The 12,294-nt window shown below is 47.5% G+C and overlaps 1 protein-coding gene and 1 non-coding gene across 4 annotated transcripts in view; one reads left to right on the plus strand and one right to left on the minus strand.

Annotated features, from left to right (window-relative positions):
- The window catches only part of PDPK1 (3-phosphoinositide dependent protein kinase 1), a 71,345-nt gene that overhangs the window by 20,147 nt on the left and 38,904 nt on the right, over window positions 1-12,294 (minus strand). For all 3 annotated transcript variants that reach the window (XM_030848396.2, XM_030848392.2, XM_030848391.2), the window contains one exon: window positions 2,350-2,425. In XM_030848396.2, coding sequence (XP_030704256.2) covers window positions 2,350-2,425 — 76 coding nt within the window. The remainder of the gene's footprint in view (window positions 1-2,349; window positions 2,426-12,294) is intronic.
- LOC115848178 (U6 spliceosomal RNA) lies at window positions 11,617-11,720 on the plus strand. Its single transcript, XR_004037601.1, has one exon. It is a non-coding gene; the product is annotated as a U6 spliceosomal RNA (small nuclear RNA).

A 12,294-nucleotide genomic window follows, 5' to 3' on the forward strand; every position in this document is an offset into this window, starting at 1 on the left:
CCAGCTGAACAGGCAGGAGGGCCCTTCTTCCCCAGCGCAGGACATGCCGCACGTAGAGGCACACCAGGCTGTGCCCAATATATGAAAACTACTTCAACGTCTTTAACAGTAAAGGAAAAGCTCAACGAACTACAATGAATTCATATGTTGGAAAATCACACAGCTGTTAAAAGATTTCTGCCAATAATGTTAGTGATATGGGGAAATGTTCACCATATAATCACAGGGAGCAGGATTCAAAACTGGTTATTCAGTATGATTCCAGTTGTATAAAAATTATGTAAACACATTTAAAACACACAGAAAAAAGTAGCTGGAAAGAAAGACATACCAAAACTTATCTGTGACTACAAGTGGGTTGGAGACTATGAGTGTTTTTTTGGCTTTTATTGTTTGTTTGTTTTATTTTGGCCACCCGGACTGTGGGATCTCGGCTCCCCACCAGGAACTGAACCCAGGCCTCAGCAGTGAAAGCGCCGAATCCTAACCGCTAGACCACCAGGAAACTTTTTTTTTTTATTCTCCATATTTTCTAAGAATTCTTTATAATGAGTAAGTATCATTTTTAGAATCAGGAAAAAAATTCTTAACTATTTTTTAAATAAGTATCACATGACTTTAAAAATTAAAAGCATAAAAAGGCACCCAGTGAGGTCTCACTCACAGCCCTAACCCTTACCCCCACCACAGATAACCAGTTATCCATGGCTTGTATATCCTTCTTGAGGTTTAAATGCACAGACAAGTGACTCTGGGTGGCCACTCTGTATCTTCCTTCTCTCACTGAGTAGAGCCTGGAGACCTTCCTCCATTAGTACGAAAGGAATTCCTCTTCTTGAAAGTAAACCCCAACTCGAGGGAAAGCTAGTTCTTAGGCAGCAGTGACACACACTTGGAGAATCTGGCCCAGTGCACCCACCACCTGGAGGAGGGTCTCTCAGCCTGGGCCCTGTGGGCATCTGGGACCCGTCATCCTTGCTGGGGGGCCATTTCTACACTGTAGGATGTTGGGCAGCGCCCTTGGCTCCACCCATTCCCTTCCCACCCCCGCCAAGTTGTGACACCAAAACTGTGTCTAGACATGGCCTGATGTCCCCTGGCGGGCAGAACTGTCCCAGCTGGGAAGCCCTGACCTACAACAGCATCTGGCCCACAGTGAGAGCTCAAAGTCTGTTGGTTCAATAAGAGTAGAAAACAAAAAGCAAAACAAAAACAAAAAAAGCCCAAAGAGCCCAGCAACTGCTAAGATGCCCAAGCTTAATTTTTCTGAATATACTTCCAACCATCATGTTTGTGCCCTGTGGCTCCACCCCCTAAAGAGGTTTTAAAAAGCCATCAGGCTCAGAAACACAGAACTGCTGTGCCAAGAACCATCACTCCTCTGCTGCCCTGGCAGTCGCTTGTCACTTTAGGAAGGCGGCCCCTGGCAACCTGCCACTGCATGACACTGACCGTGTGGGCCTCTGTCAGCTCCAGCGATGGTCCCAGTGGGTTGAGTGTCTGGCTCAGGGCAGGAAGAATTCAAAGAAAAGCTTCAACCACAGAACTTGTCATCTCCAAACTCTGAAAGCCTAGGTTCTACTGCTGCCTCTCCATCTTCTACCTGCCTCATGTCCACCCAAGACAGCACCCCAGACTTCTCCCAGCTCCTGGCCATCGTCACCCCCACCTGCTTTACCTCCACTGCCCAACTGCCCAACTGACCCCCTCCACTCTCTGGACCTCCACTCTTGTGAACACAATATCCCACCCCCTGCACTTCTCATTTTCACAACTGAGGACTCCACCAAGGCTCTCAATCCTGTCGCCACCACTGGGCCTCCCCCCTGTAGTGATAGCTGGGCTCCTGCTGGGAAACTGGCCCAGTCCTGTCCCCTCCCACAGACGCTGCCTTCTGGGCCTGTCCTGCACTCTGCAGAGCACGTTACACTGAACAGTTGACCTGCTGCTGCTGCCACAGCCAGGGTGCCTGAGCTGGAGGTGGCACCGTGGCACCAATGGTCCCGGGGCTCTGGGACACAGCAGGAAGCCTCGTGTCACTAATACAGACCTGTCGGCCACAGTACTCCCCACTGAATAGTTAGTTGTTTAGTTGTTCCTGAAGGAACAAGATCAAATCTCGAAGCATAAAAGCAACAACCACCCCAGGAAGTATAAGTAGTAACAAAGTAGCACACAGGTTATCAAAGGAAAGATGCTGGTTAAAAGACAAATGGCTAACTTCTTCCAAAGTAGGCTTGGCTATGTAAAGGCCATGAAAGGCACTCTCTTAACTATTAATTTCACCTGAAAAAAATACCAACTACTTATAGAGAAAAGAGAATTATGGATCAGATGAAAACAGGTTACCTTTTACAGGCCGATTTCTCTGTGAGCAGCTCTGGAGAAACATACTGGGCTGTTCCTACAAACGAGTTGGCCCTGGCTGATGAGAAGAGGGAAAAGGGTAAAGTTCATGCTGAGACACAGAGCATTTTCCACAGTGGACGCTGCACAGTCAGTGTTCATCTCTCGGGAAGCCACCGTCACCTGAGATCAGACTGTACGCTCCCGAGAACGGGACTTGTCAGAGGCCCTCCCATCACACCCCCTTATTGGACCCGCCCCTTTGAGGGCTGGCTTCAAGGCTGCCTGCTCAGCAACACCAGCCCTGACTGCCAGGGCAGCCCCTCCTGGACCCCTCCCTGCCTTTCGCCAACACACCTGAGTGGCCCTCGCCCAGCATGCTGTCAGCTGGGAGCATCTTGAGGACAGGGGCCTTGTCTGTTCACTGCTGGACCTGTGGTGCCTAAAACAGCCCCGGACACACGCAGAATGTGGAAAGGACTGGATCTCCCGCAAGCTGCACGCAGGGCAGGGATACCCTCTCCTCATAACAAACAGTTCAGGCAGGTTAGGGACTACGAGAGGAATAAGACTCGGGCGTCACGGCCAGAGACCCTCTGCAACAGTCTGCCACCTCTAGTACTGGACTGTGCCAAGTTCAACTGCAGACTTGTGGGGTCTGGCTGCTGGCCCCACCCATCACTGCCACAAGGAGGCATGACACCCACGTCACCCTAGCAGGTCCTCAGGGGCTCATCAGTGGCCAGGCAGCCCTGAAAGAGCAGCACTGTGGGCACAAGCCAGCCTGCCCACACCCCATCCCCCAGCACCACTCCAGAGGTATCCCCCGCAGGGCATCCTCTGGCATCGGGGACAGAACAGCTGCTTTCAGCCTTGCCCACAACCAGAGGACACAGGATTGGGGATTCCTGTGTGAGAGCCGCCCACCATCTGAGGACAAATCACTTCTCTAAGGAGCACATGAAGTGCTGGGTCACCTCCACTGATTGATTCACTGGGGACACCCATGGCACTAGCAGCCAACTGCCTCCCACGACCTTCCACGCCTGCGCTGCATAACCAGACTCGGTAACCCGCTTTGAACGGCTGCCAGCGAGGCTCTGGTCCTGCTCAGACTGCCCTTCCCACTACCAGGTCCCTGCACGGCAACCCGGGGCACATGCAGGACACAACACCACAGCTCAACACCATTGTGCTCCAGACACACAAGACCCTTTCACCTAGCCTGACCTACAGATCAAGCTGTCCCTTTCCTCAACATCTTTAATAATCTGGGCTAGAAATTACTTGTCTCCGTAGACAAATTTTCCTGAACTAACTTAGAAAGTGTACCGGGTAAAACATTACACCAATATACCTACCACTGAGAGGTCTCTGGCCCTTCAGGATCACTTCTGAAATCAGGCAACACTAAAAACTGTAACAGGCCCCCGGTGAAGGGACCTGCCTGTTGGCCCCACTGTCTCAGCTGTGGACAACTGGGCCCCCGGGACATCTGGCAATGCCTGGAGACATCTCTCGCTGCCACAATGGGGGCGGGAAGGGGCTGCTGTCACCTAGTGGGTAGAAGCCAGGGATACAGCTAAGTATCCTGCAGGGCACCAGACAGCCCCACAGCCAAGAATTCTCCAACCCCAAACGCCCCCAGGGGCTTGGCTATGAAGCCCTGGGTGGCCTCCTTGGGACAGCGCTCTGCCCAGACATTAGCACCTGCCCTCCAAAGACCCGGCTCTAAACACAGCAGGAGCAACTCACTCAGTTCTGGGATGTTCTAGAGGAGGAAGAGCTGGGGAAGGGAGGATGGCTGAAATTGCTTCTTTTTAGTCTTTCCTTCTCAAAGTCAACCACCCTGCTACACAAAGTGCTCCAGTTTGGGGAAAGTACCCTTCTCTTCCTGCACTGACTGAAGGCTCTGTACTGGGCACCTCAACTTAGGCCTGACTCAGAAATAACTTGACAGGGTACAGCCACCTGCAGTAAAACACAACAGACCCATGCTTTGTCTATAGCTGTATTCTTTACAGTGTATGGCTATAAACAACACAACACCAGAATTAAAATGCAAAAGAAACCCAGGGCCCATGGCCACACCAATTCAGCATGCAATGGTCTGCTGTGAGGCAGGCCCACTGGCCATGGTGGCCATCGGCTCCCCATCTGCCATCCCTGGGGTGGGCAGCCAGCAGGGCTCCCCATACGGGAGACTTCCTAACTGCGGGTCCAAGAGCCTCCAAAGGCAGATGCCTAAAAAATACAGACAAGGCCGACATGCTGCACCTTCCCCATGTGTTCCCAGATGCGGTCTCTGTCCTTCTCTGTGCCCTGGAGCCAGCAGGAACCCCCAGTGGGAGACAGGAGAGAGATGGAGATTATTCCTCCTGGCCAACCCCCAGGCCACAGCCCTCTCCCACCACAGAGCCCACCCCCCCACCCCCACCCCCACCCCGCCCTCAGGTGCTGGTCCCTCCCACCTGCCCTCCCAGGGCCGAGGGGCTCTCTATCCCGCTGCGGGAGTCCAGCTTCCTTGGGCCCTGCTGTCTGTAACTGGTCCCCTAGGTCAGCTACTCTCCTGTAGAGACTTCTCAGCCACGTTTGCATCCTTCCAGGACCCTGACAGCCGAGAACACTGAAGTGATTCAACAGAGGAAGAAAACAAATCAAGAGCTAAAACCAAGTGAAACCAACCTTACAATGAATCAAAGAAATGTTAATTAATATGGTAGCCTATCAAATCGGCAAAGATAAAAAAGAAGGAAAATGCACAGTATTGGCAAGGATTTGAAGAGGAAAACCTCACAGTGCTACTGGTGGGAATGTGAAATGCTGTGACTTTGGAGGAGCAATTTTCCAAAAAACATCAAAAGCCATACAGGACAGGCTTGCTTTCTGACCCAGCAATTCATTTCTGGCACCTGATCCTCCAGGACGGAGCCAGCACAGATGGCAGGGCCATGACACAATCCTTCGGGGGACAGGCTTCAACTCGATACTTCACCTGTTCAGTGTTTCTGTTCTTCATAATAATTGTGCGTCACTTCCGTGATTTATATTTTTAAATGCTATTATTGAGAAGTTCTAGAAATATATTTTTATATGGAAAGATATGTATTACACATAATTAAATAATTCAGGCTATCACACAGTATGCAGAGGTATTTGTGCTTTTAAATAGCTACATTATGCACAAAACAAAGTGGACAGGAGACACACACACACCACATGGCTGGGCTTTAAAGAGCAAATCGTGACGGCATCAGGACTGTGTGCTGCTGCTGCTGCTTCTGTAAGCTTTCTGGGCCTGCGTCTGCTTGTCCCCCACAACACCTGCTGCTTCCTCTTCCCCAGGAGCCTATGTCCACCTTCTTAAAGGGACTCCCAAGTCCCTGGGGATACAGAGTCACCCCCTTAGAAAGGAGCTCTTTCGCTAGTCTAGAGATGAATGAATCCTCTGGAGTGTGGAAAAGAATAACTGTTCTCAGAATGATGTTCTAAAGACATAAAATAATATCTACAAGACTATACATAATGAAAGTATCAAAATATTAAAGTAATAAATATGCAATATACTAATATGTTTCTTTTTTATTAATGCACCAACAAGATCTGGCAGCAGGTCTATTAATAGAGTAATTCTGAAGTAGCGATGAGCATAAACAATAGATCAAGAATCTGTGACGACTGTGACAGGACATGAAAACATCTGTGATTTCTAATGACACAGATGTTTGTTGCCTACCTTCATAACTGAAGGAGATGCTCGATTTCACTGAAAGGTTAGTGAAAACAAGTAATTTTCTCCTCTCCCACTTCACGAATGGCAGATTTCTATCTGTGACACCAGGGTAAGAGCCCAAGAGAGCATTAGAAAGCCACAGAGATAATCTAGTTACCTACCCCTGTAAGCTCAGAGATTAGCCAGAGGTCAAAATTCTCCAGCTACTGGAAAACCAAGGCCCACAAGCCACTGTTGGCTTATGCTGCCTCCTTTAGGCTACTGACCCACTCAACAGGAGGCCAAAGGGTCAGGGTAAAGAAGGGTTTGGGCTGGGTTGTTACCTCCACCGTCAAAGTGGTTCAAATAAACGGGCCAGCACCCTGGGCTGTGGACCACTCTGGCCACCACAGATCTGCAGGTCAGACTGTGAGGTGCCAGTGGGGACGGAGGGACCTGACATGCTCCTGAGGTCAGAACACTCTCTTCAAAGCCAAAAGTGCAGACCGCTATTGTCTTATCCATGAACCCACATATGAAGCACAGCAAACACACTCCACAAAATGTGCTTATTAGCTCTTGGACAGAACACAAGCAAATTGAATCCAACAACACATAAAAAGGAGTGTGCACCATGACCAACTGGGATTTAATCTCAGGAATGCAAGGGTGGTTCAGCACATAAAAACCAATCAATATATTACATCACATCATTAGAATAAAGGACAAAAACCACATGACCATCTTGATCAAGAGATGCAGAAAAACCATCTAACAAAAATTCAACACTCCTTCATGGTAAAGTATAAAACAAACTAGAAACAGAAGGGAACTTCCTCCGGGCTTCCCTGGTGGCGCAGTGGTTAAGAACCCGCCTGCCAATGCAGCAGACACAGGTTCGAGCCCTGGTCCAGGAAGATCCCACATGCCGCGGAGCAACTAAGCCCGTGTGCCACAACTACTGAGCCCACGTGCCACAACTACTGAAGCCCGTGTGCCTAGAGCAACAAGAGAAGCCATCACAATGAGAAGCCCGCGCACCACAACGAAGAGTAGCCCCCGGGGTTTCCCTGGTGGCACAGTGGTTGAGAGTCCGCCTGCCAATTCAGGGGACACGGGTTCATGCCCCAGTCCGGGAAGATCCCACATGCCGCGGAGCAGCTAGGCCCGTGAGCCATGGCCGCTGAGCCTGTGCGTCCGGAGCCTGTGCTCCGCAACGGGAGAGGCCACAACAGTGAGAGGCCCGCGTACCGCAAAAAAAAAAAGAGTAGCCCCTGCTCGCCATAACTAGAGAAAGCCTGCGCGCAGCCACAAAGACCCAACGCAGCCAAAAATAAATAAAATGAATAAATTAAAAAAAAAAAAGAAGGGAACGTCCTCAACCTGATAAAGGCACCTATGAAAAACCCACAACGAACATCATACTCAATGGTGAAAGACAAAGCTTTTCCCCTAAGGTCAGGAACAAGACAAGGATGCCTGCTCTCGCCATTTCTATTCAATGGGGAGGTTCTAGCCAGGGCAATTAGGCAAGAAAATGAAGCAAAACGCATCCAGGCTGGAAAGGAAGAAGTAAACTATCTCTAATCACAGATGACATGATCTGTACGTAAAAAGTCCCAAGGAAGTCACTAAAAAACTATTAAAACTAATAAACAAGTCCATCAGGTTGCAGGACGTAAGATCAGTGTACCAAAAAAAACAACTATATTTCTATATACTCTCAATGAACAATCTGAAAATTAAGAAAACAATTATATTTACAATAGCCTCAAAAATAAAATGAAATACTTAGGAATAAATTTAACAAAAGAAGTGCAAAGCTGGGACTTCCCTGGTGGCGCAGTGGTTAAGAATCCGCTTGCCAATGCAGGGGACACAGGTTCGATCCGTGGTCCGGGAAGATTCCACATGCCACAGAGCAACTAAGCCTGCGCGCCACAACTACTGAAGCCCACGCACCCTACAGCCCAGGCTCCGCAACAAAAGAAGCCAACCGCAATGAGAAGCCTGCGCACAGCAACGAAGAGTAGCCCCCACTCACTGCAACTAGAGAAAGCCCGTGCACAGCAACGAAGACCCACCACAGCCAAAAATAAAATTAAAAAAAAAAAGTGCAAAGCTTATAACACGGAAAACTACAAAAAATTTTTGAAAGAAATTACAGAAGATATAAATAAACAGAAAGACATTCCACGTTGAAGGATCAGAAGACAATATTGTTAAGAGAGCAATACTCCCCAAACTGATCTATACATTCAACAAAATCCCTATCCTAATCCCAGATGGCTTTCACTTAGCACAATGTTTTCAAGGTTCATCAATGCTGGAGCCTATATCAGAACTTCATTCCTTTTAAGGCTGAATAATATTCCACTATACAGATAGACCACACTCTGTTTATCCATTCATCAGTTGATGGATACTTGAGTTGTTTCCACTCCTTGGCTATTACAAATAAAGCTGCTATGAACACTAGCGTACAACTTTTTATGTAAACATTTGTTTTTCAGTTCTCTTGGATATATACCTAGAAGCTGAATGGCTGATTATAAGGTAACTATGCTTAACCTTCTGAGGAATTGCCAGACTTTTCCAAAGCGGCTGCATCATTTGACAATCCCACCTGCAGAGTACAAGGGCTTTGATTTCTCAACAGCCTTGCTAATACTTCTTATCGGATATCTTTTTGATTAGTCATCCTAGTGGGTGTGGAGTGGTGTCTCAGTGTGGTTTTGATTTGCATTTCCCTAATGATATTGAGCATCTTTTCATGTGTTTATTAGCCATTTGCTTATCTTCTTTAGAAAAATGTCTATTCAGACCCTTTGCCCATTAAAAAAAAATTTTTTTGCTATGAGTTCTTTATATATTCTGGATACAAGCCCCTTATCAGATATATGATTTGAAATTTTTTTTCCTATTCAACCCCATAGGTTGTCTTTTTCACTTTCTTAATGGTATCACAGCACCAAAGTTTTAAAACTTGTTCTGCTGCTTGTACTTCTGGTATTGTATCTAAGAAACCAGACCCTAACCCAAGGTCAAGAACGTTTACTCCCATGATTTCTTCCAAGAGTGTAATAGTTTTAGCTCCTACATTCAGATCTCTGATCTGTCCAAGTTAACTTTTGTGTATGTTGTGAGGTGGGATAATAATGTTTTTGATGAACTGGTCATCATTGGAGGATGACAGTGAACCAATTCATGCTTTCCAAAAGCTGCAAATAAAGGGGAATGAAGCAAGCATTTATCCTGTTTTTCCTCCACAATCAATATCACTAAACAAATAGTGGCTAAGGGGAAGTTTCTCTTTAAAGAAGAATTCCAGGGATTTTTCCCTGGTGGCGCAGTGGTTAAGAATCCACCTGCCAATGCAGGGGACACGGGTTCGAGCCCTGGTCCGGAAGATTCCACATGCCGCAGAGCAACTAAGCCCGTGTGCCACAACTGCTGAGCCTGTGCTCTAGAACCCGCGAGCCACAACTACTGCCTGTGCACCTAGAGCCCGTGCTCCGCAACAAGAGAAGCCACCGCAGTGAGAAGCCCAGCACCGCAACGAACAGTGGCCCCCACTCACCGCAGCTAGAGAAAGGCCACGCGCAGCAACAAAGACCCAACGCAGCCAAAATAAAATAAATAAATAAATTTATTTAAAAAAAAAAAAAAAAAGAATCCGCCTGCCAAGGCAGGGGACACAGGTTCAATCCCTGATCTGGGAAGATTCCGCCTGCCACAGAGCAACTAAGCCCATGCACTACAACTACTGAGCCTGCGCTCTAGAGCCCGCGAGCCACAACTACTGAGCCTGCGCGCCCTACAGCCTGTACTCCGCAACGAGAAGCCCGCGTACCACAACAGAGTAGCCCTCGCTCGCTGCAACTAGAGAAAGCCCGTGTGCAGTAACGAAGACTGAACACAGCCAATAAATAAATAATTTTTAAAAAAATTTTAATTAAAAAAAAAGAAGAATTCCAACTCAAGAATGAAAGAACTGGGCTATGATCACTCTGCATTCTCTAATGAATTGATGGATCTCGGATATCATGGCTATAAAGGGCTGTTGACAGGGAGAGACGAATGGATGCTACATGCTTCCTAATGAAGAACACACCACACACACCAGCCTCTGGTGTGAAAGGACTGAACCTGAATGTGATCAAGCAGCCACATCCAACTCCCAATTTTCAAGACATACAGAGGGGAGAGGAGCATGTTACATGACTCCACAGAGATGCAATCAGCAAACTCTGGGAAACTCTATAAGACAAATGACCTGGTTTCTTCAACAGACTGCAAGGGAAAAAACAGATGGAGAAGAAGCTATAGATAACAGAAATTTAAGAGAAAAATTAGCTAAGCTCAATGTGAGAATTTTATTTGAAACCTGATTCAAGTAAGCAACAACCAAAAAATTATGATGTGGAATTATGGCGACTGGAAACTTAACGCGGACTAAATATTTTAAGATATTAAGCTATTACTGCTAATTTTTTAATGTATAAAAATGGCATGGTATTATGGTTATGTTTTTTAAAAATAAGCTTTGTATTTAGTAATAAATACTAAAATATTTACAGGGAAAACAAATCGATGATGGTGGAAATCAGGTCACAAGGATGTTCTGAATTTTTACAAAAAGCAGGTACCCTTGTGTTTTAAAAACAACAACACTCTATGCATCACAGATATGACTAAACGAATACCAATACTGAAAAGACCAGAGTAATCGCTTCTCGATGGCTGGGAGGTATGCTTGGTGGTGGGAGTATAGGGGGGCAGGTGGCCCTGCATGTGCTAGAGTGGCAGCAGGGCAGAGGCTGTGAGAGGGTCTCCAGCCCACAGCACAGCAGGATGGAGGTCAACGCTGGTCAAAGGGTCTGGACAAAGGCGGTCCACAGAGGGCCACTGCACAGGTACAGGTGCAGTGACAGTGATGCTGGCTCTGAGGCTTCCCTGCTGCATCCCCTCTCCAGCAGTCCCCACACCTGGCGCCCCCCCCTCCCTGCACCCCCATATGTGGTGAGTGGAGCCTCCACGCCCAACTGTACCAGAAAGGCCTGCACAACTCAAAACAGGCTTCCAGACACAAACCTCAAGTCTCAACCTCCAGGGCACCCTGAACTTCCCAAGCTTCTTGCAAAGAGGGCCACGGCCAGGCACACGGCCACAGATGAGGGGCTGACTCCATGTTATTAAGCCGCCCTCAGTGTAAAGCTCTGTGGGATCCCTGTGCAAGGTTAGAAGGTCTAAGTCCTCTGTGCCAGAAAGGCCCATCGACCCATGTGCCCACCCACCCTCACAGCACAGGGGTCACTCCCTGGACCCGACAGGCAGCAGTAAGAGAGGAATGCGGGGCTCCCCCCATCCCAGGAGCCACCCACTGGGACGGAGGTCTGTGAAGACAGACAGCCTGTCTCTCACAAGGCGGAGGGCGAAACATGCTCACTGCACAGCTAAGGAACCTGGGCCTCGCTCCCACCAACACTTCCCTTCTGGAAGCTTTAAGATGTTTTGAGGAAACCATCTCTGTACAAAAGTTTATAAAGCTAATACAAGTGCTCGCTTCGGCAGCACATATACCAAAATTGGAACAATACAGAGAAGATTAGCATGGCCCCTGCGCAATGACACGCAAATTCATGAAGCGTTCCACATATTTTAGCTGATTCACTTTGTTATACAGCAGCAACTAACACAACAATGTAAAGCAATTATACTCCAATAAAGATGTTTAAAAAAAGCTAATGCAGGAATAAACTCTAAGATTCTAAACTATGTCAAACAGAAATGAGAGTATGTCACCAAAATTATTCATTCACGTAATTATACATGTTTTCTACATTTCCTCTAAGGAAAAAAAAAAAAGCCAACTCAACTGTGTATATATAAGTATCGATAGTTCTGCCTGGTTTACAATGTTAAGGACTTTTTAGCCTCCTGCTTCCAGACAGATTTTAAAACTCAGGTTTATTTCACTATTTCACCAATGCATTTAAGTTCTTACATTTTTTTAATGGCTACATGACAGTAGGACTAGCCTGTGCCAAATATCAGATCTGAAGAAAATCTAAGTGAATAAAAAAGGACCAAGCAGACTCTGAGGGGGTGACTCCCATGGCTGACTGGCAGGCGGTGGCTGGTCTCAGCGGCAAGTCACACACGAGATGCCCAGCAGCCCAGCAAGAACATTCAGGTTCTTGTTTGGTTCACCTCTGTCATGGACAATGCTTAGG

Source organism: Globicephala melas, chromosome 15 (genome assembly GCF_963455315.2).
Source record: "Globicephala melas chromosome 15, mGloMel1.2, whole genome shotgun sequence".
Classification (NCBI taxonomy): Eukaryota; Metazoa; Chordata; class Mammalia; order Artiodactyla; family Delphinidae; genus Globicephala; species Globicephala melas.